A 24,847-nucleotide genomic window follows, 5' to 3' on the forward strand; every position below is an offset into this window, starting at 1 on the left:
AAAACAATTAACAAACACATAAAGTATGTTCAATTTTTACAAACAGTTCAATCATCATACAAAATGTAATGCAGTGATTTATTTCCCTCTCTGAATTTAATCTCTTAACCAGAATAGAGTTTGTAGTCAAAACAAAGACAAAGCAAGCTCTCCCTAATTCCAGTTGCAGTAGATAAGGTTTCAGCCCTATTGTTGAAAAGGAATTTGTACAACATTGTCTTTAAGTATTTAAATTTGTCGCAGGTTTTGCAATTAAGGTTCTAAGTGCAATTATTGATTAATTAAAATGTAGGATAAAAGATTTAGATGTAAATTTAGACTGAATAGAAAAAGCCCACTTTAGGACTGAGCTGGTAATGATTGTGATGCCATCTCTACTTGACAACAGCAGTTTTCTCTCAAGGATGTTATTCAGCACACAGAATGCAAACAACTAAGTCTGAGCAACAGAGTAGCATTTAGTCTTTAGGGTCCTTGCTACTTCTACAAAGGACTACAGGAAAGAAGAAAAAAAAATAATAAAAAGAGCACATTAAGGAAGTTAAAACCACCTAATCCTCCTTGCTCCCAGGGTGTTTCCTTGTTTCTCTACAAGTTGCATAAAACTTTCATCCCAATAAAACTGTCCAGTCTCCTTGCAGGTGTCTGTCTTGAGGCACCAGAGAGGACTAATCACTCCTGCAAATCTCAGCACACTAACTGAAGTCTTCAGGAAATATACTCAAGTAGCATAAGGTGATTCATGCATAGTCAAGGAAAAAAAAATAGTCAAATTTTGTATGTGCAGGTGATAATATATTTCACGAGAAGATCATGAGTATTTAAACAGAAAGCCATTATTTTTCCCATTCACTGAAAAACACATACATTTAAAAAGGGAAAAACCATTATGTAACAAAAGTAAGATGTTAGTAAACAAGCATAGAAGCTGTTAACCAAGTTGCTTCGGCCCAGTTCCAAGTGTTCACTCTAGGTCTGCAAAACTAAGCAAGTGACAAGTCCAATTAAAAGTGTTGTGAATCAACTGATCAATATACTTTCAATACTTTTAAAGGACATTTCTGAACTTAGAAAATCTGTGTGTAGACAAATCTAACCACCACACTGTAAAACTGCTTTATCTGCAAAATTTTTAGAATTTCATTCTATACTGCTCCTTATCTTCACATCAACAAGTGACATTGTTAGAAGATGTTTAGGGTTATCTCTTCCAATTCTATGACCAATCATTGCTTCTTGGGAATCTTAAGAAGATACTTTTCCATTTATTTTCCAGAGTTATAATCTAGATCCCAAATCTTAATTCAGGAAGAAAAGAAAAATAATTTCTGCTTACAGTAAATGGCATCCCATAGGTCCTACACATTCATTCATTCGGTTTTGATTAAGTCCATGGTGCACAAAAGAGCTACTGCCCACAACTAATGTACACTCATCTAATAGCAAAAAGATGGCATGGAAGCTCCTTTTTCAGGAACAGGATGAGATCTCCTTTCATTCCCTTTGTGAAACATGATTTTTATGCCACTTGACCCAGCATCCACTCCGTGGAAAAAGAGGCTCCAAATACTGCAATTTCAGTTTTTCCCAGAAGGGGGCTGCTCCACTTCTAACCCAGCAGACCTCAATGAGATTACAGAAAAATGCTGCATGTGCTGCCTAAATTTAACAAGGTCCACTCTGCATAAAATACTTTTCAGCTCTGCTGCCCACATCAGCCTTCCTAATCACAAATGACAGAAAATAATAAAAGATTCTGTCCCACAGAAACGTCTTCTAGATATGGCCAGGGGTTATTTTGCATGCTGAGTGCTAAGCACCTGAGTGGTGGTTTTATGCAACTCTTGAATAAGCCCACAAAGTATCCTGCCAGTGACAAGAATGCACCTCTTAGTACAACATTTCAGTTACAGTTAAAAATGGCAGAAGTTCAGCAACTCACTAACTTGCTTATTTAACTAAACACAATAAAACCCAATACATATAGACTTCATTGTTTTCATCTGTAACTCAATACCTGCTCATTAGGTCAATATCGATAATTATGATGATGAAATATTGAGACTTTTCAAAATGTTGTTTACTAACACATATTAAGCCCTTGTAGTTATCCACACTAATAGATGCATTAGGTGCATCTTGAGAAGCTTTTACTTGTTCAAAACTGGAAAGTAGTAAAAACATTTGCAACTGTTATGCCCTATTATTGGTCTTCAACTGATGCTACATTTTAAGGTCTACCATAATCCTTACCCAGTTTTGGGGCAGATATTAATGGCCTGGTAAATTTGGTTTTGAAACCAATGAACTTTTAAAGAAATCTGTTTCCCATTTAGCTCTGCAACAAGACACAATATTTTCATTTGTAAACATGCTGTTTTATAATCAAACATTTTCTACTTTTGACAGTTGCCTGAAATAAAATCTACTGAACTTTAATAACTTACTTTAAAAATAAAGCAGTACCTTTTCAACATAAATCTTTCAATACTTTCTGCACTGCTCCACAATCTAACATATATAGAAAGATTTTAAGGAAAATTTAATCGAGTGTCCAAATATAACTTTACTTTAAACATTAGGTCATCTAAACATCTGTCTCCAATATATCCCTAGGGATTTAAATCAAAAGTCTGCTAAACATGTACAATCATTTTGAAAATAAATAACAGAACATATTTAGTCTTGATTATGATTATCATGCTTTTTAAAAGGCAACATTTATTCTAATAAGAAAAGTCTGAACTAATTTAAACTTTATGGACATTAACTTAGAAGAGTTTCATACTCTAAATAAGACAATTCTTTCCATTTAGTCTAGTCTCTAACAACATTCATGGGTTTATAACTGCAGAAAGCCTACATGTTTTCTTTCTCCCTTTTAGAAACACCTAATCAATAAGCTTGATTTCTCATCACATTAAAAAGTTAAATTTTTCAGAATGGAGAAAAGTTTGCTAAAAAATCAATAGAAAATATTGATATGTTTTCTTTTTGTATGTTATCTGGAGCCAGCTGAGGAAAGAAAGTTGAGTGATGTTTACTACACATTTGAAATGTATACTAATTTTGAAAATCAACTCTCTAACCAAATATTAAGAAACAAGAGTTAGTAATAGAAAAATAAGTAAACCTTAACCCTGTTGCAAAGCCACTCAGAATTGGCTCTAAGCAGAAGTAAAATAAATAGTGCAAAGAATTTTCTAAAACTGAAAGAACTACTAAGACTCTCATTTGCTTTTTGGGGTGTTGCTGTTTGGGGGCACCAGCCACACATCTGCATACTTCAGTAAAATGTCCAGAAAACTAGGATAACACACTGAACTGGGAAATGATTCATTGACTAAAGACTAAAAGATGACCCAGAAATTGTGTTTCCTGACAAAAATTGATGGATTGAAAATGATCCAGAGGGAAAACAAAAGCAGCTGTTAACAGTGTAGTTCAGTGATTGAAAAGCAGATCTAAAGGCCCATTATTCCTGCCTTTCCTTCCCCACTGTATGGGTGGGACTTCTCAGCAACATTCAGACCCTCACAGTTATTTTCTCATCAGAAAACCACCACTGCAGACAACTGAAACATTAATTACCAGTTTCAGATTTTGGTGCAATGATATCTAATTGTAATGATTCCCCAGGACAAGACAAGCTGCAGAAAAAATGATAGGCACTTATCCTGTAACTACTCTACTTTCAACACACCCATAACAATTGACAAGATTTTCTGTAGAGAAAATACTATCTTAACATGGCTGATACTTAACACTTTCTTGCACAAATAATAATTAGACATCAGAGAGTGTTTCATATTATAAAAAAAAATATTGATTTACTTTACCCAACAACAGGACCAGTGTTGGTTTCCACAGGCAGCAAATACCAATTCATCTCCCCCAAAGGAAAATAATTAATTGTATGTTTTCAGGTTCAGTTTAAGAAGTGCCCATTTAAGGCCTTTATAATCAAGACTGAGATACCTAAAAATATTTAAAGGCATCCCTATTATCCATTCATTGCAATACTGATTTTCAAAACTTCCAGCTTCTAAGAGTCATATCACTATCTGAAAAGGGTTTTTTCCCCTTTGTCTTTAGCCCTCTTAGCTTCTTTCATTCATACCGACCCTGATCATAATACTTAAACCAGTCTGAAAAGGTCAATATAATCATTTTTCAGAGAGAATTTCAATCTCATAACAGACGAGTTTCTGCAGTCTTAGGGGTATGATTTTGAGTGTCACCCACCCTGCTAGCTTGAAATGGAAAAGCAGCAAGCATAAAGAAGGAATGTTTACATGTATAAGAACATCCAAGGTAACATCACAGGAACTACGCTACAGCTAAAGAAAATATGTAATATCATCACTTACAGAAAAAATTGCCAGATTTTATGCATAGAAATAACCAGAATCAGTTTTCATTTTCTCTTCTAGAACACTGCCACAGAAAACACATCTACTGCTATCAAATTCAGGCCTTGTTGCTACATGTTAGAATTTTATCCTTACTGCATAATAAACTTCTGTGTTACAACAATTTAACATGGATTTCAATATGTACATCAGTCACTAAGCACAACTGATGAGATAATAAACAGTAATGAAAATTTGTTCTTTATGCCAATATAACCTTGGCTCACAGAAGCTGTAACAGCTTCAGCATTGCCTCTGCAGATTAAGCATCTTTGCATACGAATTTTACACAGGCGTGTTCCAGTATCAATTCTTTTGATTACCTATATGCTTTTGCGCGTATAACATATACTATTCCACAATATTATTCAACTTTAAAATCTCACAACAAAATTTTATAGCTTACTTTGAAGAAGTGTGTACGTTAAAGCTCTTATGCTTTGCTGTAGGTCTCATGCCTGCAAATACCTGAAGGAAGTTAACAGAGGCTTACAGCAGTGTGTATGTAATACAGCAGTCTTTACTTTAGTTATAGATTGGCATTGAGAGCTTGATGACATTTCTGCAATATTGTATAAAATCCATGCTAAAATTAAAATAATCAAGCCTCAAATTTGTCACTGTGGAAATCAGTAGGTATTTGCATGTTGATTGTATTGGGACATGAATATATCACAAGTTTTTTATTTATACATGGTATCTTAGCATTACAACCATCTACTGACCTTGACCAGTGATACATCAGCACTTACAATTCTTGTGGTTAATTCAATGACAGGCAAATTCAGTGCCATTGCTTGTGCAGTACACACATGAAATCAGCATTTATTGATCATTATTTATTTGACATCTTTAAGCTTTTATTTCGCATATGATCATTCAAAATTACATATGCTTATCTTCTTATCTGCACCAGCTTCAACATACATTTTTATCGCCCTGCTACACGTAGGGGAAAAAGCACATCAGCGTCTTATTGTAGTATTGCACTGCCATCTTGTGGGCAGTAGAGCGAATGAGTGCAATTAACTTCATTACTCCATTTTCTGCGTGTGAAGTTGGTCGCTTTGACAGGTTTGGGTTTTTGCGGAGGGTGGGAGATAAGGGATGAGGTTTTATGAGAAAAAATTTGTTACTCTAAAAACAATAGAAAACGGATAACCTTTCTGAAAACCCTCAGGCTTAGCACAGACAAAATCTGAAGGATATGTGCCTTATTACACCCTTAGGGGATTCTGTGCACAGTGTTTCATCCCCATTGGCTAACATGCCAGACTAAATAAAGCTCAGCCAACTCCTCATTTTTCCCAGTGTATCCTATTTGAAACAAAGACACACTTGGAATTATGAGGTTGCTGGAGGATTCTCAAACCAAGTGAGTACCAGAGCAAGTCTGAAATTTAATCACCAAGTTCAATAAGCAGTTTGGTATGAGCTGTGTCTGAGTCCGCAGACTACAAAATTCTTCTTTTCAGGATCCCAATTTCTACAGAAAGTACCGAGCATTCTACAGGTGCCATAACATGTTAGAAATTATGAAAATTCTTAGTCTCTTCCTGTCACTGTTACATAAACATGTAAAATTTAGTTAATATCTTAACCCCCATCTAAAAGCTGTTACATTAAAAAAAAAAATCCCCAAACATAGCTTGAAACATATTTAAGAGTTCCAAATGGCTGCTCATGAGTTGCTAGTACACTGCAATGACTCAATCAAACAAGATTAGTTCACCCTAAACATGTTCTGGACAGACACAGAGAGTTGAGGTCAATGGCCCTGTGCCTAAGGGGAGCTCAGTGACGTGTGGCATCCCCCAGGGCTCTGTCTTGGGACCAGTGCTCTTCAGTGTCTTCATCACTGACATGAAGTGAGACCTCAGCACATAAGAAGATGACATGAAGCTTAGTGGTGCAATTGATACAACAGAGGGACAAAATCCCATCCAGGATCCTGGACCTGGACAAATTTGATAAGGGGGCCTACAAGTACCTCATGAAGTGCAAAAAATCAAGTTCAAGGTGCTGCACCTAGGTCAGGTAAGGAGAGACATGAGTAGATGCTGAGACAAGAAGTCATTGAAAGCAGCCTTGTGGAGAAGGACTTGGCGATTCTTGTGGATGAAAAGCTGGACATGAACCAGCGATGTGCACTTGCAATGCAGAAGGCCAACCTTATCCTGGGCTGCATCAGGAGCAGCGGGGGCAGCCCAAGGGAGATGATTCTGCACTTCTGCTCCTGCCAGACCTCACCTGCAATGCTGCACCCAGATCTGGAGTCTTCAGCACAAGTAGGACATGGACCTGTGGAGCAGGCCCAGAGGAGGTCAGAAAGATGACAATGAGTGAAATATCTCTTCTACAAAGACAGGTTGAGAAAGTTGGAGTTGATCAGCATGAAGAAGAGAAGGCTCCAGGGAGACCTTACTGTGGCCTACCAGTACCATAAAGGGACTTACAAAACGGAGGGAGAGGAACTTTTTATATGGACACATAGTGACAAGACAAGAGGCAATGGCTTTAAACTGAAAGAGAGACGTTTTCAATTAAATGTTATGAAGAAATTCTTTACTCAGATGGTGCTGAAGTGTTAGAATAGGTTGCCCAGAGAGATTGTGGATGCTCCATCCCTGGAAATGTTCAAGGCCAGATGGGATGGGGCCCTGAGCAACCTGATCTAGTGAGTGGCATCCCTCTCCATGGCAGGAGGACTGGAACTAAATTATCTATAAGGTCCTTTTCAATCCAAACCACTCTAGGATTCCATGATTCTACACAGCAATTTTCATTTGTTGCTTTTAAACTAAAGCTATATTGCAAGGGTATTGCTTCTTCAAATCACTTAACTGTCTGAAAATTTAGAGGAATTTTGCTAGCTGCCAGCTTTGCATATTCAGCAAAATTTATGAATGCTCATGAGGATTTCATTAGTTTTCACTAAAATTTAACAAGGTTTTCTGTGGCAACCCAGTAACATTAATTCAGTTAGAAGTATACAAAGCAAACAGTCCAATCTGTCTTTCAGATTCAGATATTTTTTGAATTATCAGCTAGTAGGAAAGGTGAAGGTCAGAGACTGAAAAATATTACAGAACTAAAGTTTGAAATGCTATAGCAAGTGGGAAAATACTCTGAAAATTTTCCACCAGTAATGGTTCACAAGGTGAATGGTTAACTTCAGTTGGTTCATTCCATGGCATTCTACATACCCTCACTGGACTAGTCTGCAGCACAGAGCTGTATGTTACCAGGTTGAAAAATATCACATATCACAAACCTGTGTGGTTTTGAATTGCCTAGGAGACCAAAGCCAACAATTCAATTGTACTGGCTGCAAAATTAGCATCTGTTCCTCTGAGCGTCCCTGGCAGCTCCTCCTTATTTCCAGCGACGCACTGAAGTCAATCTGTCCCGAATACTGTACTGCCTCTTTGAACTGTATAATGATGAAAGCAATAGGGGCTACATAGACCCTGCAAAGGTACTGCACATTTTCTTTTCAGCAGGTTTCATAAAACATAATGTGCATGGATGGTTGTCTGAGCAGAAACAGATCGAAATCCTTCCAAGTCTTAACTTCCCACCTGTTCCTATCTCCTCCCAATTTCTACAAGTGTATTGGAGGAGGTTCAGGATATCTGATATCTCAGCTTACACACACTTAGCCTTATTTTCGTCTTCTCTTACCCAAAGTTCTCCTCACCATATTGCCAACCAAGCAACTCCCACCCAAACCTCCAAGTCCAACACCAGGTTGGCATGTTATTAATTTCTCAGACTAGCAAAGAAAATTGGCTTCATTGGTTGCATCTAGTGCATTCCTTTGGAGTACTTTAACTTGTGGAATGTTTCCTTGAAATGAGTACTTTTCGACTGATTCCCATCCTTAGCTTTTTAATTTAAAGGCTTTGCTAACATCTGAAACACCAAACCAAAGGCAGTGAAAGACACTGAGAATGTACTATTTCCTCAGATAATATTTCAGCCTTAAGTGACTTCAGAGAAAGGGAGAAAGGAAAGTTTAAGCACTTTAAAATGTTATGATGTAGAGTCAAGAAAGTTACATGGTGTAGCTAAATACTTAGCTAGTTGAAATTACCTGTAAGCATTAATCAATTATTTTAGTAACATGTGAATGCACATTGCAGGGCTTAAAAGGAAGAAAAAAACTCCCAAGAAAACACAGAATACTCCTCCTAACTTTAACTTCCAGAAAGGTGTCATAAAAATAAAAACAAGGGAGGGGAATAATTAGACAATTTTCCTGCTGTTTCAAATGCTTTCTGTACACCTATCACAGTCCCTTTCCCATTCTTAGGGACCAAATAACCTAAGGTGTTTCACAGAGTATGCTGGCTAGTGTACCTTGAAATGATTTTTGTCTGCCTAATGCCTCTCGCAACAGGAAGACCAAGCGCTGGTTTTAATGCTGTATTTGCATTTGACAGTCTTAGTTTGACAAGTGGCTTTCCTGCTTATAGATCTGGTTCAAAGAAGTTGCTGCTATCCAGGTTAATCAACTTTGTCTACTCCTGAAATAAAACACCTCTCAAGAGAAAAGATTTGGACTTTCAAAGGAGCTTAAGAGAATTAGACTCACAAAACCTATTAGGTTTCAATGAAGCTGGAAACCTAACTCTTAAAAAAAAATTAAAAATATATTAAAAAACTGAAGCTGAGAAGTACAAAGAGGCAGAAACCCTGCTGTTTCATGAAAATATGAAGAATAGGTGGGGGGAAGAACAGCCTGAATTATCCCTATGAAGTAATTATTTTATATTAAAGCTCATTTTGTTCTGACTTTTCCATATTCATTTTACAGTAATTAATTTTGCAGTTCATGTTCATTTATTAAATGGAATTAGGCAAAGAGACACACTGAATTTTCAGCAGAAAAGTACTTAAAGATTGGTTAAATATTACAGATCTGAAAAACATGTCATCTTTGTATTTATCACTTACTAAATATATGAAATAAAATTTTCAAAATTTTAACTTCAAAATTTAAAATGTTTATAGGTTATTTGTACATGTATGGAAAAAAGAGAGGTGATCATACAACTAAATATAAACTAAATTTTATTTATGTTACCTTTGGATTTAGCTAATTGTTTCCATTTGCAGTTGTTTGCTATTAAAAAACAAGAACATACCTATATCAAGTAGGTCAAGAAGGATCCTAAACCCTGCAGGGTAGCTATATCCAGCCACCTGCCTTCACTATGCCAAGGGTATCTGTGCAACTGTTTATGACATTTGCACATCATCATTCAAACTGACTCAACACTCTGTTACAGATGTCTTGACAAATTAATCCGGGTATCCCTTAACATACTTTGCACTATTCAGTTCCTCTCTATGAGGACAGAAATATCGATTTTGTATGCAACAGTATTGTTTTAATTTCTGCTTTTTCCATATAGGCAGGCAAAACAATGATTTTTTTGATCTTTGTGTTTTAGAGAAACAATTCTTCTCATGACTTGAACCCTGCATTGACTCAGCTTCTCAAATAACCTTTTGAAGAACTGCTATAAATCTAAGGAGCTCAGAGGCTCCCAAGTTGTTCTTTTCACAGTGATCCTTACAGTTTAGAGTTGATTTTCTGTTTAATTTTTTTGCTATAAATTCCACACATGCCTTAGCTTACTAATTAACCACTAGAGAATAAGAGTATGCCTGCAGTTCCTTGTACTAGAAGGGCCTGAACTCACTAACGAAATGCCCCAATTACGTTTGAAGTCCTTCCCCTCACTACTGTCATGCACCCAGGCAAGCAAACAAAACCAAGTATTTTGAATTATACTATTAACCTTCATTGAGGAATCTGAAAGATGGGAGCAAACAATGCCAGCAAAAGTAACATAAGCCAAGACTAAGACTTTGTCCATATTTAAAAATTCATTCACTCCTAGGAAGCAGAGCTTTCCATTTCATATGAAGTCAGATTACAAGCCACATGAAAGCAGACGCACCCCTTGCCACAGACAAAGTATGCATGAGATCTGTCATTGCTTGACTTTTACAGTTCAATTACAGTAAAGAGCTGCTCAAGTTTAACTTAGCAATGCCTTGGACAGTCAACAATATGCTTATATATTTTCTCTTAAAACACTGAATACTTTCTCCTTCTTCCAGTATGCCAGTATCTTCCATTTTATCAGTTCTGTAGACTAGGGGTCATGGTTGGTTTCTTTCTTTCTTTTCTTCTTTCTCTTCCCCTGTCTTAATATTAAGTCCATGAACAAGTCCTGTCATCTTCCATGAAGTGTCAAAAAATCCCTTTCTTCCTGTTCTGTCAGCTTAGTCTTATCTCTAATATTTTTCCACTCAACCTAGCAGAATTACTTCTTATCTGATCCTTTTGCATCAGACATGCAGATACTAAATAACCTCTCATGTTACTTGTGCAGGCAATATTTCTGACCCTTCAATTACATCTGTTGGGCTCTGCCGTTCATTCTCAGCCACCTCAGTACATTACTACCATTGCTTTGACATAGCCCAACTAACAGTATCTTTCTTAGAAACCAGCTTAACTAAGAATAATTTATTTCTTTAAGGGTTTGATTTTGGGTTTTGTTGTTGTTGTTTGGTTTTTGTTTTGTTTGTTTGTTTTGGGGTTTTAGGTTGGGGGTTTTTTGGGTTGCTTGGTTTTGTTTCTTTCTAAATACCAGACTGTGTTAGAGACAGCAAAGTCACTCTAGGATGTCTGTGGCATTCACTTGAGCCCAGGAAACAGAACAAAACACCTACAAGAGTCCTATGTCCTTCGGCAGAGACAGCCAAAAGCAATATAGGGTAGTTGAAGTAATACTGGGAAACTAAGGTCAGGAAACAAACCCAATCCTTTTCTCCTTGCTTCCACCTTTTCCATGTTGGATCTAAACTTGCCTGAGAAATTTAAACTTTAGACTGAATACCTCAAAACTGCAGCCTTCACCTTCTACCATCTCTATAAATTAGCAGGAAAAAACACCACTGAGTTTTAAGCAAGCAAGTTTTCAAGTTTCAGCCATTTCCCTCTAATGCACCTTAGAGCTCCCATTTGAAGCACACATCCAAAAATCCCCTGATAGGTACAATTTTAGTGTTGTTCAGACTTAGACAACAATCATTACTGGTTTATTTCAAAACAAATGAATAGAGATTTCTGCACTAATTTAAAACTAGTGATGCAGCTAAGGAACTTGCCTGCCTGACAGGCAATTAAGCAAAAGGTTGCAAGCATCTTTAACATTATGCCTCTGGACTAGATATTACAGGCCTCTCACATTATGCTTTTTTATAAAAGTGTTGCATGCCAATCAATTGTCTCATTGGAAATTCTCTCACCCTAATACTGATGCCTAACAGACTACCAAATATTTTTCATTTATCTAAATGACAACTTTCTTTCTGTTGTGTTAGGCAATCTCTTCTTCTACAAAGAGAGCCTGTAACAAAATCAGGCTCCTGCCAGAGGCTGGTAACATAGTGTGTTAGATCAATCTGAATCACTAAGGCACAGGCCAACTGCTAAGGGCAGATAAATCTGCCATCTTGCAGAACATCTGGTGACAAAACACCTCAGTATCCCTTCAGGTATGAAGGGTTTCCAACAATCTAAGACAGATTAAACCTTTCCATTCTCTCCTATAGGAAGATGGGGGAGGAACCAAGCAGTGTCCAAAAAACCTTTAGAATTTCAAAGGCTATAGAAAAGCTGCATAAAGAGTCATACAATACACAATACTTCTCCACTTCTGCTATGACATCTCTTGCTGTCAGAGGAGAAGTCTGAAAACAAAGGGCATACAGAGTCACTAGCATGAAAAGAAAGTGCTCAAATGTGTATTGGTGGCAGGAATGCATGGAAGTGGATTTAGAGGTACCAGGGGAATTAGAGGGAATGGAAGACCAGCTCACATGTAGAGTCACAGCCACACAGTTCTCAATCACAGGAGAATTTTTCATGTGCACATTACACTGAATTACAGTGTAAAAAACACAGCAACACTACCATGCAGCTCTTGTCTTTCATGTAAAACATAATATGACAAACAGCATTTAGACCTCAGAAGAGACACTAAGGAACACTTAAAGAAACATTAAGAGGATTTACATATACAGACTGAAAGAGCAGGATATTGTGTTAAAATCCCCTACACTGCAAGCTGACTTAAATAATTCAGTTTCACTAGGATTTAAGTAAACCTGAAGAAATTGACCAGCAACGCTTTCATTGCTAAACAGACGTGTACGATTTTGACATTTGTAGTTTGCAGTACAAATAGACTACAAATGAACGAGTAACGTCGACGTTCCTAATAGTATTTTTAAAACCCCACCGAAACGCATTTCCACTGTAGCCCTGCATTGGTTTCTCTGTAACTCAGCGACGAAGAGTGCCATGGGGAAGGCGTCTGAGCAGGGCAACTACGTTGCCTGTCCCGTATGCAGGCGCTGGAGGCGGATCCCCGCCGTGTTCTCCCCGGGCGCGGCTCCAACCCCCGGGCCGGCCGTGCCGCGGGGCCGCGCAGGGACAGCGCTGGCGGCGCTGCCGTTGGAGGGGCCCGCCCGCCGCTCTTATCGCCCGAGGGGCTGCAGGGCGTGTGCGGCGCAGATACACCGCGGGGCAGGGAGCGCCCCTTCACCCCGTGCCCCACCGGCGGGCCCGGCACCGCTACATGAGTTGCCCCGGGACCCCCGGGCTTGGGTCGCCCCCGGGGCCCGCCCGCGCCGCCCGGCGGGGGAGGAGCCGCCGCTGAGCCGGTGCGTTCCCCGCCGCCCGGGAAGCGCGGACAGGGGGAGGCGGCGCGGCCGCCCGCGCCTCAGGCTGACGGAGCGCCGGCGGGGGACGGGCAGCCCCTTCCCGCCCACGAGAAACGCGCCCACTCACCCGCCGAGCCTCCGGCGACGACTTGGTGAGAGGCCTCCTGCAGAAAGCCCCGGGGCTGGCGAGCCATCCTTGCCCGCGCCGCGGCGGCGACGAGGCAGCTGGAGCCTGGCGAGCGGCTGCCGAGCCGGGGCCGAGTCCGCGCTGGGCGGGTGGGGAAGAGCCGGGGGGGCCGCGGTTATCTGTGGGCGGGAGGGAGGGCCGCGAACGCCGGGGGGAACGCAGGGCTGGCTGCGCGGCCCCGCGGAGGCCTTTGGCAGCCGGCCCCGGCCAGAGGGCGGCCCGGGCAGGGCACGGGCTCGCAGCTACGGGCGATCGCTTCCAGCCGGGAAAGCGGCAGCCTCTCTCTCTTAGGGCAGAGCCGGGACGGCCGGCGCGCCGATCGTTCACGCCGGGGCGGGGAGCGAGGCTGTGGTGCTGTCAGCCAGTCGGCGGGGGACGGCAGCCGGTCTCAGGTCCTGCCCAGGCTCGGGCCGTGCACTCCCGCCTCGGGGCTGGTGCCGTACAGCGCACATCCCGCTCCCCCACCGCCGCTGGGACACAGCTAACACCCGCTCATCCTTTGCTGCTCAACCTGCAGGAAGGTTCGGTGGTGCCGCTGGGCTCACAGGCTGTCTTTTTGAAGCCTACTGTCCTTTTAAAACCTTTAGTTTAAAGGTTGGTTCCATCTCTTCAATGTTCAAAGGACAGGGGTATCTTGTCACTTGGAGTGTAACTATTGCATGTGTTACACGGACCTGTTGGTCCATCTGAGTAAACAAAACTGTGACAGGGCACGGGCTGGAAGTGCTGGGACATAGACAGCGCCATTGCCGACAGCTTCCAGCACCGCTTTCGGCAGGGACAATCTGCTTTTCGGAAAGATGCCCGAGCACAACGTGGGGGACAGTATGGGCTCATCCCAGAGGCGGCACCATTGAAGCGCAACACAGTTCATAGGGGTGTTGTGATACTTTAGTTTGCCGAGTACCTGCGAGTGTTCTAGTGATAGTTTAGCCACAAATGTCTCTGACTAGAGGTTCCAGCCTTGAAAGGAAATGTAGCCTTTTGTACAAAGAGAAAAAAGATGGGTCGATTGCTGTTGAAAAGGATGGGAACGTAGGAAATACACAGAGAAGTGTTAATAAAGTGTTAAAAGACCAAGACCCAATTGCAAAAAGGAATAATAGTCAGGTATAGCATTCAGTTATATCACTTGAATGCATCAGCTGATAAACAATAACATGAATTTTTGATCTATGTAGGAGCTGAGTGCAGATTGCTGTGGGAATACAGAATAACCTCCTTAAATTAATAGGCCCTGAATGTGCTGACCTTTGAGTAATTAAAATCTCAACTTCAATGTTTCATTAGCATTTGCCTTAGTTCCCTTGGCTTGGCTCCTTGAGACTGCTGCTCAATAAATACTCCTGGATGATCAAGTCTCCAGTGTTCCCTGTCATCAAAGAGCAGATGCTGAAGCATCACTACTTGTTTTGTTCCACAGATGTAGGTCTCCCTGTGCAATGTTCCCTCGGGTACAAATAGCAAATCTAGTATTAAGGTGGACTTTGTTACACTATTTTGACAGCAAAGAGAATTTGGAGTTGATCAGAGGGTGCAGAGGGTCAGATCGATTTGTTTTCTGCAAAAGGTGTCCCTGCATCGAAAAAAAGGTTTACGTGAAGAAACTGAAAAATAACAGAGTGCATGTAAGTTACATAGATGTTCTTACAGGAGGATAACACCTGCTCCTTAAAAAAACAAACAAACAAAAAACCTCTGCTGTTGTTAGGAACCTATTAGAGCTGTTTCACAGCATTCAAACTCCAAATCTACGGCCCCAAATTCATTGCCCAACTGGAAGACTCTTTTACATATGCCACATCTCCCTTATTTTCCATCCACCACTCCCTCCTCCTCCCGGACGAAGAGCAACCTTCCCACTGTGCACACTTCCTAAACCACTTCTAGGCTTAATCCTATTTCCATATGGCCTCTTCCCAAACCAGTACATGAGCGCCACTCCATTCATTTCCTCGATATCCCTGGCAGGATCTGTCTCTCCATGTATGGTTAATGTGTCCCGTAGTCGGGAATTCCGTCCATGAGGGCAACACCTCAGCGCTAGCACCTGGAGAAGGAAACCAGCACTGGCTGTGCGGGGGTGGGACGGGCAGGAGAGACCCCCCAAAGCCGCCCCGGCCCCGCCGCGCCCCGCCCCGGCCCCGCCCCGGCCCCCCCGCGCCCCGCCCCGGCCCCGCCGCCTCGCCCCGCCCCCGGGCCGCGGCCCCGCCGCTGCGCGCTCCCGAGGGCGACGGGCGCGCGCGCCCCTCCCCCCGTCTGCCCGCGGCTTTGTTGCGGAGGCGGCGGCGGGGCCGGAGCGCGCAGGTAACGGGGCGGCGGGGCCGGGTCGGGGCCAGGTCGGGGCCAGGTCGGGGCCAGGTCGGGGCCGCCCCGCGGCGCTCGGGTTGGAACTCGCCCCATCCTCTGCGGCGGCGCCGCGCCCCGCCGAGGCGGCGTTGGGTCGGGCCGCTCTGCCCCCAGCGCCTCCCCGCGGGCAAGCGGCCCTGCCCGGCCTCCTCCGCCTCCGCGGCCGAGCCGCCGGGCCCTTGCGCCGCTGGCCGGCTGCGTGTGCCGTGGCAGCCCCTTGGCTGGGTTAGTGTTACCTCCCCGTGACCCGGCTTGCCCGACTCACCGCCCGCTCCGCAGCTGGCGATGGGGGAAGCAAGTTTCCCGTGCGGGGATGCGCGGTTTGGAGTCCCAGAGGCTGTCGGCTTAGTGCCATTAGGAGGGAAGGGACGGACGGGCTGCGCCTCCCGGGAGGGGACAGTCCGAGATGAAACCTGCCCCGAACAAATGCCGGAGGTCGGTGCTGGATCTTTAGTGGGAGATGAAAACAAACTGTGGAAGATAAAAAACTTGCCAAAATAAAGTTCGTGCTTTTTTTGAATATTTATGACTTAAAGCTTCTTAGGAAATCCCCATGAGCTGTATAGCTCAGCTCCTGTTGTAATCCTTGGTAATCAGAATTCTTGATGATGCTGATGTGAGGGTCTGTTGCTTTTGAGGAAAAAGGCTATGGTTTCTCAGTGGGAACAGTGTGGGAGAAAAACATTCAGTAAATGTACCCAAAGGACTGTGTTACCTGAGACAACACACCCTCCGATGTTTGTCCGTGGAAAAACTACAGCTGGGTCTAGGTACAACTTCAGGGGCTTGAGGTGATTGAAGCTGGGTTGAAGCTGTAGGAGTTTGTTTAGCCCGAGTTTGGGAATTCAGAGTGCCCTGCAATACCGTAGTGGCTTTTGAATATTCCAGCAAGTTCTAACTACAGTTAGAACAGTCTGAAATTGCAGTGCTTTAGCTGTGGAAGAAAATTTGGTTAACCACAGCAACGTAATTTCTGGCTCAGAAGATCTCAGAGCTGCAAATCTTGGAGGTTCTAGGATCTGTGGGGTCTAGGGAAGTGCAGTGATTTGCTTGCCTTGTTCTTGTACCTGTCCTTGAGCATCCATACTTGAGGAGTCCTGCTCTGGGAATGTACAACTCTGGTTTAACTTGAAACCACTTGTTTTAGATTATTTGTTTATTTGAAGATATTATGGCAGTAACTTATAAATCTTGTGAGGCTTTATAAGAGTCAAAACTGTCACGCCAGTTAAATATGCTTAAAACTGCTTATGTGGTAGTTCTGTTTTGTTTTATTTTGCTGTGTAGTACCCACAATGTTGTCATTCATGACAAGCTTCTTCAGCTGTGTGAGACAGACCTATGTACGTACACCAATGAGGTGCCATCAATTTGATGGCTATGAGCTCTTCTGCGCTGCACTGATTTCAGGATCTTGAAGGTGATAAACTTGTCTTGCCTGTCCAGCTAAGAAGAAGTTACTGCAGTTGTGGTTGCAGTATGAAAAATGAAGAGAGGAACTGGGAGGTGAAATTATGTATAGGATTTAAGAAGGTAGGGACAGTTGCTGCTACTAGTTTCTGCAGGTATTACAGGTATTCTTGCAATGATGAACGGCAAGTTCCTTAGAGGATGATTCCCATTACAGGTTGTAATGGGGACTACTGCCCAAGAGTAGTGGGTAACAAATTAAATTTTAAAAATCTCTTCCCCAGTTTTCACATGAGAACTAATTAGATTTCTTCCCTTTTTTCTTTCTTCGCTTGCTTTGTTTCTGGATTTACTTAATTTCTCTTTTAGTTATTATTTTGCCTGTTTTGAAAAGGAAATGTTACTTTTCTTCACATTCTATTAATCTATCTCCCTGTTTTTTAGTAGTCATTCTAGACACTGCTAAATTAGAAATGCACTATGATGGTGTTAAACTCTTTCCCTGAGCAGTAAGAAGCAAAACAAGGTTTTCTGTTTCTCTTGCAGCAAGACAAATCCAACACATTGTATTACTGGCAGAAATAGTATGGTGCTGATGCCACATGACCCACATGGAGCTTTTTGCAGTTTGAAGGAGTTTTAGTTTCTGAGAGTGCCTAGGATAATAAAAAAGTGAGAGAGTTTTTGGATCTTGCTAGGAGGTATTAGGGGAGAAAAGACATGTTTGATAATTCTCTGTGGAAAGAATCAACAAATTGTTCATTAAAGCAAGAAGATATACATGAGCTGAGTGTGAAGGGGAAGAACATACTGCCTATAGATTACAGTTTTGTGTAAAATTAGTTGCAAACTTGAGAGATATCCTAATGGATCTTTATGCTACCCACTTTTTAGTCTGCCAAGCATAGGGCAGAACAGGTTCTGCATGTTGGCAGCATGATGGCAGTGAAATGCCATAGTGCAATGGTTTTAAGTTATGAATTGGTCATCTGACTTGATGCTCACTTTAGTGCAGAGGCTTCTCACTTTTATGTCTGTTATCCTGTGTGGGCAACTGATGCCTTGAAACTTACCTTTGAAATAAACAAATGACCTTTCTGGTCTGCCAACTATTGACATTTAACTACAAGCTAATGTTGCAACTGACAGATGTTGCTGCCTTTTTCCTTTCCCTTTGAAAGGAAAAGGCTTTTGAAGGAGTAAGAGAAACAGTATTGAACCTTTATTTGCAGAACAGATACAGCTATGGAAAGAACTAGTTGTTAAGATGGTTCTCTGCTGCTTTCAGCCACCATTTTTTTGAGTGACAGGATGCTTGGCATGCTCCCTGCTAGTTTTGTGAGGAAGATCCCTGCTTGCTTTGTGACAGCAGGCTTCTGTTTTCCATTATGATTCTTGGGAATCATCAATGATGGATGGACCTTTGTCCTTTAAGGACAGGTTAAACTGCAAACTGACGGTGGAGTGGTGGCCTTTGGTGTAGTAAAGAATATTATATATTAGAACCTTGAAAATAGTTTATATGTGTATTGACTTTATGTGCAAGGTTCTTTAGCAGGGTAGCTACAGAGGGTCTTCTATGAGAAGCTGCTCAAAGCTTCCCTCATGTCTGACAGAGCCAATGCCAGCCAGCTTCAAGATGGATCCACTGCTGGCCAAGGCTGACTCTGTCAGCAGCAGTGGCAGCACCTGTGGGATAACAGAGTTAAGAAAGGGGGGAGGACTGGGAGTTCTCACTTGCAGCTGGAGAGAGGAGTGAGTTTTTTTAGAGAGAAAAAACTCTGCAGACACCAAGGTCGGTGATGAGGGAGAGGGAGGAGGTGCGCTAGCCATCAGAGAAGAGATTCCCCTGCAGCCTCTGGTGCAGACCATGTGAGGCTGCTGTGCTGCAGCCCATGGACATCCATGGTGGAAGAGAGATCCACCTGCAGCCCACAGAGGACCCCACATGGAGCAGATGTCTGTGCTCAGAGGAGGCTGTGACCCTATGGGAAACTTGTGCTGTACCAGGCTCCTGGCAGACCCATAATGGAGCAGGTCTGCTGGTGAGGGGGAGCCATGGGAGACCCACGTTGGAGGATCTTGTCCATGAGAGATTGCACCATGTGGAAGGGACTCACACTGGAGCAGTCTGTGAATAATTACTCCAAGAGAAACAATCATGTTGAAGTTTATGCAAGACTTTATCCTGTGGGAGGGACCCCACACTGAACCAGGGGAAGAGTGTGAGGAGTTCTCTCCCCATGGAGGAAGGAGCAGCAGAGACAATGTATGATGAACTGCCTGTAAACCCTGTTTCTGTCCCTCTGCTCTGCAGTGGGGAGGAGGTGGGAAACTGGGAGTAAAGTTAAGCCCAGGAAAAAGCGGGAGGAAGGTGTTTTAAAGTTTAGTATTTCCCTGAGTCAAGTGTGTTTTGCCCATGATGGTAATTGGTGAGTGAACCTTTTGTTATATTTTTCTTTTCCCTGTACAGCTGAGGAGGGAGTGATAGAGCAGCTTTGGTGGGCACCTGGATTCCAGTCAGCCCACCGCAACGTGAGATATTGCTGGGATTGATCTTTGGTTTTCATAGTATTATGAATCAAATCATATTTTTTCAAAATGTTCACATGTAGGTTACAGTTCTCTAACATAAATTTCTGGAAACTTTTTGTGTGATATGTGAAACAGGCAGCAAGTGCAAGTAACAGACATGATCATGTAAATTGAATGCCAGTGGATTCATATCATAATGCAGTATGTGTTGCTTAAGGGTTTACTCTATTTTATTGAACATCTAAACATGAGAACAGTATTATTGTATTTACTGTGCACTGTTACACTTGGCTGAGTCTTGCCAAAAGCATTGTAATATTTATTTCCTGCTTTTCAGGGGAATTAAAACTCAATGGTTCATTTAATTATTCTGAAAGATTTTCTTAGTTTGAAACTTAGAGTTCTGGTACCTGTGGCCTATGATCAACTTCATTTTGGCCATCAGAGTATGTGTAAAGTTTATGTTCTTCCCTTTTCTGTTTGTTGGTTTTTGTTTGTTTACCTGTGCTTTTCTCTAGTAGGCATGTAGGAGTTTATTGGGTCAGGTGGCTGATGGGAGGCTGTTTGTTCGTTGTGACTTGGCTTTGCTTCATGAGCACCAGATGCCTTGCAGGAATGCTCCTGTGCATTCTGTAGGGAAGGAGTTGAAGGGATGAGTGGGATGAGTGGCTTACAGGCTGGTTGCTGTTATAGTTGCTGAAATGTATTCTGGAAATTCACATGGAAAAAAGGCATATGATCCTGTTGTTGGCTTCATACGTAGTTAAAAATTATCTTCAATATGTTTGTTTTATTTTTAGCAGGGATTAAAATACACAAGACCAGTTCATAGTATCTGTTATGTAATAGAAAAAAAGTCAAGACAGTGGCTGTGCTATCATTTTGTTCAGTATCTCTTGCTAGAGTAGGAAACCCACAAGCAGATCCAACTTCCCTTTAAGTGAATGGCAAAACTCCCATTGGTCACAAAAGCACAGGATTACACTGTGGGTTTGGAAGACATGATTGGTAATGAGTTCAGCTCCTGGAGGGCATTAATTTTTGCACCATGAAATCCATGATAAATTGAGTTAAGGAGATCCACATAACATGCTGGTAGACAAATGTTATCCCTTCTGTCCTTTTATGTAAATCTGTTGAAGACAGAATTTGATCTTTAAGATATATGTTCATTTAAATAGTAATATTCAGACTAGCTATGCACTAATTTAAATGTTAAGTGTGAAATAAATTAGAAAAATCTAATCTGGTGCAGTAATGTAGTATTAGGAGAGAGAAGGATTAAAATGCTTGGTTGTTGATTAGGTCTTTGGGAGAGGGTGGCAGTTACCATCAGGATTTGTGGAATGAGAGCAGGGTTGTACCTGAGTCGAAACTATTCTGAAAATGCTGTATGATGCTCCAGTTTGAGAGAATTTAACATGGGATCAAAACCTGTTATACTTGAAGCAAACAGACTGCATTTTTAATTAATGGTAGTAATTTATTCAAGACAATTTACAAGTTCACTTGTACTTTAGCTTATAAATAAAAATGTCCAATTATAAAGGGAGAATTTAGTGCTGAAGAATTACTTCAGGATGGCCATGTGTATGAGTTGCCCTTCATGGGACTAGATCTCAAAAATGTTCTTAGTTGCCAATTTAACAAAAAAATGATCATAAGCTTAGGTGGGCTTGGTGAAAAGGGCATAGGGCTTTCCAAGGTATGGTAGTTGAGATGTATGGAAATGAAAAGTATTAAATTTTTTTTTTTTTAGAATTTAAAATACATTTTTTGCACTCACCATAATTCAAAAAACACAATGCAATTTTTAGTGCATAAAGTTAAATATATTTAAAACTTTGTATTACTTTTTTAAAAATATGTTCTTTACTTATTTCCTTTGGGAATAATCAACTCTGCTTTAGCTTTCTTTCATTGCACTGTTTCCAAATATATATGTTTGACCCTCCTCTCCTTGTTAATTCTGATATTTCAACAGATGAGAAAGTGGACCCATTCTTCTTGCTTACCTATTGTATTTGATAGGAAAGAAAATATCAGTTTGTATTATGTTTACTATGTTTCTGTTGTTTTTTTCCTATGTATTACAGATTTAACTTCATTTTAGGAATTGACTGCTAAAAAGATAAAGCTAGTTACCAAGAAAAATACTATCTCCTGAGAGCACTTAAGAGATCTGAGAGCACTGACTGAGCATATTAGAAAAGCTAAGACATTCCAGTGGTGTCTTCAAATCTATTGAAAGAAATTATACAAAAGTGAGTGTATTCTTTTTTTAAGCATTTCTTTCTCTCAGTAATGGTATGATACATAGTTATATACTTCTTTTTGAAAATTAGTGCTGTTTGAGAGAGATTATATGGCAAAATATGAAGGTACATGTCTAATGCATTGTTGTGTCAGATATTATAATTTATGCTTCTTGTAGTTGCCTAAATTATCCCCTCCTATAATATCATTGATATAATTGATATAATTTATATTGCTATAATAAAATCATTAGTATCCATAGAATAGTTTAATAAAGTTAATAGCATTCCTCTTAGAAAGTCATAACTTACTTTTCTTAACCTAAAATTTCTGTGATCTGCAGTTGGACTTGCTTTAAGTGCTGCTTCTCAATGTGTTCTTGTGAATCACATTCAAGTAAATAAAATTTCAGGTTCTATAGGAATTTTAGACATTAAGTGATTAGGGGGTGGGAATGTGTTAAATTGGCTATGTGAATTTTTAGATACAAGCATGAGAAACAAAGCTGTATTTTTCATCGTGTATTTCTATAGTGTGCTTCTTGTGTGTGCACAGGCACAGGCAGTTTTTCCATTTGCTATTAAGGCAGAGTATTAGGATGTGGTTTTCCTTGTCTGAGACTTGACACAAATGCTGTGTGATCAGTTTGCTGCTTAGTACCTTCCTTGTAATGAGGAAATTGGCACTGTGAAACACCCACCACGATTTTAAGATTTATTGAAATTTTTGTAGCTCTTCTTGTTGAGCTACAGAAATATGTTCTTATTTTTAGTTTTGTTTTTACAAATATTACTAGATGAGTGATACAGGAACTATGATTGACATTCAGTTACTTAATGTAATCAAAGTGGGCCAATCAGATACTTAATTTAAATTCAAATACAAATTTAAAACTGTTTTCACAGGCACTAGTTCACTTTTTTTCACGTTTTTCTTTTTCTTCTTTTTTTTTTTTGCCTCTGCTAGTTGATACCAGGAGATTGCTGACTCTAAACAGATTAAAATGGAATAAAAATTAGTCTTGAAGTAGTTAAATATCTCCATTCCCATGATCTATATCTGGAGAAAAACAAACAGTATTTAATGCGTCTGTATTCTTGGATTTGTTTGTAATGGTATTTATTTTCATTAAACCACAGGAATCTTGAAGTTTAACTTTTCCCTTTGCACCTGACTGTATGATGAAAAAGGATGTAGTTCCACACCTACATCCTTCTCAAGTGTAGCCTGCATTGATGTCATTGTTCCTTAAAGAGACATCAGCAAACCCACAGTTCTGCTCAGTTTTATTTTAAAGTGCATTTTGATTAAAATTTAAAATTAGGAGGTGGAAAAGCCACTTTCAAGCTTTAAATTTTGCTTTTCTTTGAAGTTAAAATTTAAAAAAAGCTTTAAAAAAGACAGTATTCTGTTCTCATTTTGTGGTGCTGTGGTTCATTGTAGGAGATTTTCTTTTCCATTAGTCTCTTCAATTGTCATTTATGGGGAACAAGCTACGTTGGGAAAACAGAGCCAGAGGAGGAGCTGTATGAATTCCCTGATGCCCTTTTTCACCAGTTCTCCTTGCCTTATAGGATAATTCATAGAGCCTCATTTTTACTCTCTGTGCTCCATTCCTGCCTTTTTGCTGTGACTATCTGTTGGTTGTTTTCAGGTGTTCCTGACTAAATTAGTCACATCTTTTCCTGTGTTTAGGTACTATGTGAGGGATGTGGGTATTTCAAGAATTCCCTTACCCTGTTCTGACACCTGCTCAGCTGCCTTCAACATGGTGTTGAGTGTGAGGCAGGATGTCTAAAGAAAAGAGGTGGGGTGGAGTGGTGGGACTCACTGTCCATTTGCTGCACTGTCTCTTTTCTTGCCCCAGGTCCTAAGTTCAGTACTGATCTTGCTAGATGAGCCTTGGAGAACAGAATTGGGCTGACTGCTCAGTGAGCTGTTGGCCCTTGGCAAGCTCAGGCACCTGCTGAAGTGCTGCACAGAGAGCAGCACTGCTTCTCCTCCTTTCTGTTTAGTCTGCTCTTCTGCAGCCAGGGCTCAATAACCTCCACTGATGGGCACAAAGGACCCTGGGAAGGGAAAGATACTGCTCTTTTTCCCTCCCAGACATGAATTGAAGGCACAATGGGGTTATTAAGGCAAGGTTTAAATGGCTCAATTTGTGAAATGCTGTATGTGACAGCAGTAGTCAAATTAATCTTTAAAGTTAGATATAATATAGCTGCAGTTCCCACTGTGCAGAAATACCCTTGAATATGGACAGCAGTTGCCTTCTGAAAGTTTGTTTTTGCATGTTTGAGGAGTTTCCTTTTTCAATGAAAAAGACCACCTCTGATGCCTTAAACTGTGATGTAGTTTTCAGTAGTTTTTGAAAGTTGTCTGTATTTGCTTATTTGCTTGCATTAAGAAGGAACAGTAAAACTTCACATCTGAACTGGGAGTGTGTAGTCATATGCTGCATCTTGTAGAAAAATGGTGCTTCTTTATAACAGTTGTTGAGACATATTTTCCAAATATTAAAGAATAACAAAAGATTTCATACATGTACAAGTTTCAACTGAGCTTGGGAGTGAATGTAGTTTATCGATTGTTTTCTTCTGAAACAGTAGTGTTTTCTGAATGGTCTCACATTATGTCTTCTGAATATCTCATTAGCAAACAGAAAGGTGAAATAGCTGCTGAGATTTTGATTTATTTTTTCCCCACCAGCTCTTCCCACAGGTGTAGGATCACACACCGGCAGATGGAGCCCTGTGCCAGCAGCCAGCTTTGAGCAGGCTCACAAGCAAACCTGCAGCCTCTCTAACCTGAGTGCCAGGCGAGAGCGGCTCCTTGAGCATGTGTCTGTGATATGTTCTGCTCATATCAATTAATGTGGGTTTAATATTAAATGTTTATCATTAACTGTGCAAGTCAAGGCAGTGACTGTGCTGAGATGCTTAGGGAC

The 24,847-nt window shown here is 41.0% G+C and overlaps 2 protein-coding genes across 14 annotated transcripts in view; one reads left to right on the forward strand and one right to left on the reverse strand.

Moving 5' to 3' along the window:
- SLC25A21 (solute carrier family 25 member 21) overlaps positions 1 to 16,075 on the reverse strand; it is a 237,259-nt gene extending 221,184 nt beyond the window's left edge. Inside the window, exon 1 of one of the 3 annotated variants that reach the window (XM_063398943.1) lies at positions 15,965 to 16,075. Coding sequence is in view for 2 of the 3 variants with exons in the window: in XM_063398940.1 (XP_063255010.1) it covers positions 13,291 to 13,357 (67 nt within the window). In the remaining variant the exon portion in view is untranslated. Of the gene's footprint in view, positions 1 to 13,290; positions 14,703 to 15,964 lie in introns of those variants that run through there. The other 2 variants (XM_063398940.1, XM_063398939.1) reach the window with 2 other exon arrangements.
- The window catches only part of MIPOL1 (mirror-image polydactyly 1), a 186,439-nt gene continuing 174,425 nt past the window's right edge, over positions 12,834 to 24,847 (forward strand). For 2 of the 11 annotated variants that reach the window (XM_063398938.1, XM_063398934.1), the window contains exons 1-2: positions 12,834 to 13,315; positions 21,741 to 21,908. The gene's annotated coding sequence lies outside the window, so the exon portion shown is untranslated. Of the gene's footprint in view, positions 13,316 to 15,549; positions 15,658 to 15,700; positions 15,925 to 15,999; positions 16,135 to 21,740; positions 21,909 to 24,847 lie in introns of those variants that run through there. The other 9 variants (XM_063398927.1, XM_063398936.1, XM_063398931.1 and 6 more) reach the window with 8 other exon arrangements.

This window comes from Prinia subflava, chromosome 5, assembly GCF_021018805.1.
Source record: "Prinia subflava isolate CZ2003 ecotype Zambia chromosome 5, Cam_Psub_1.2, whole genome shotgun sequence".
Classification (NCBI taxonomy): Eukaryota; Metazoa; Chordata; class Aves; order Passeriformes; family Cisticolidae; genus Prinia; species Prinia subflava.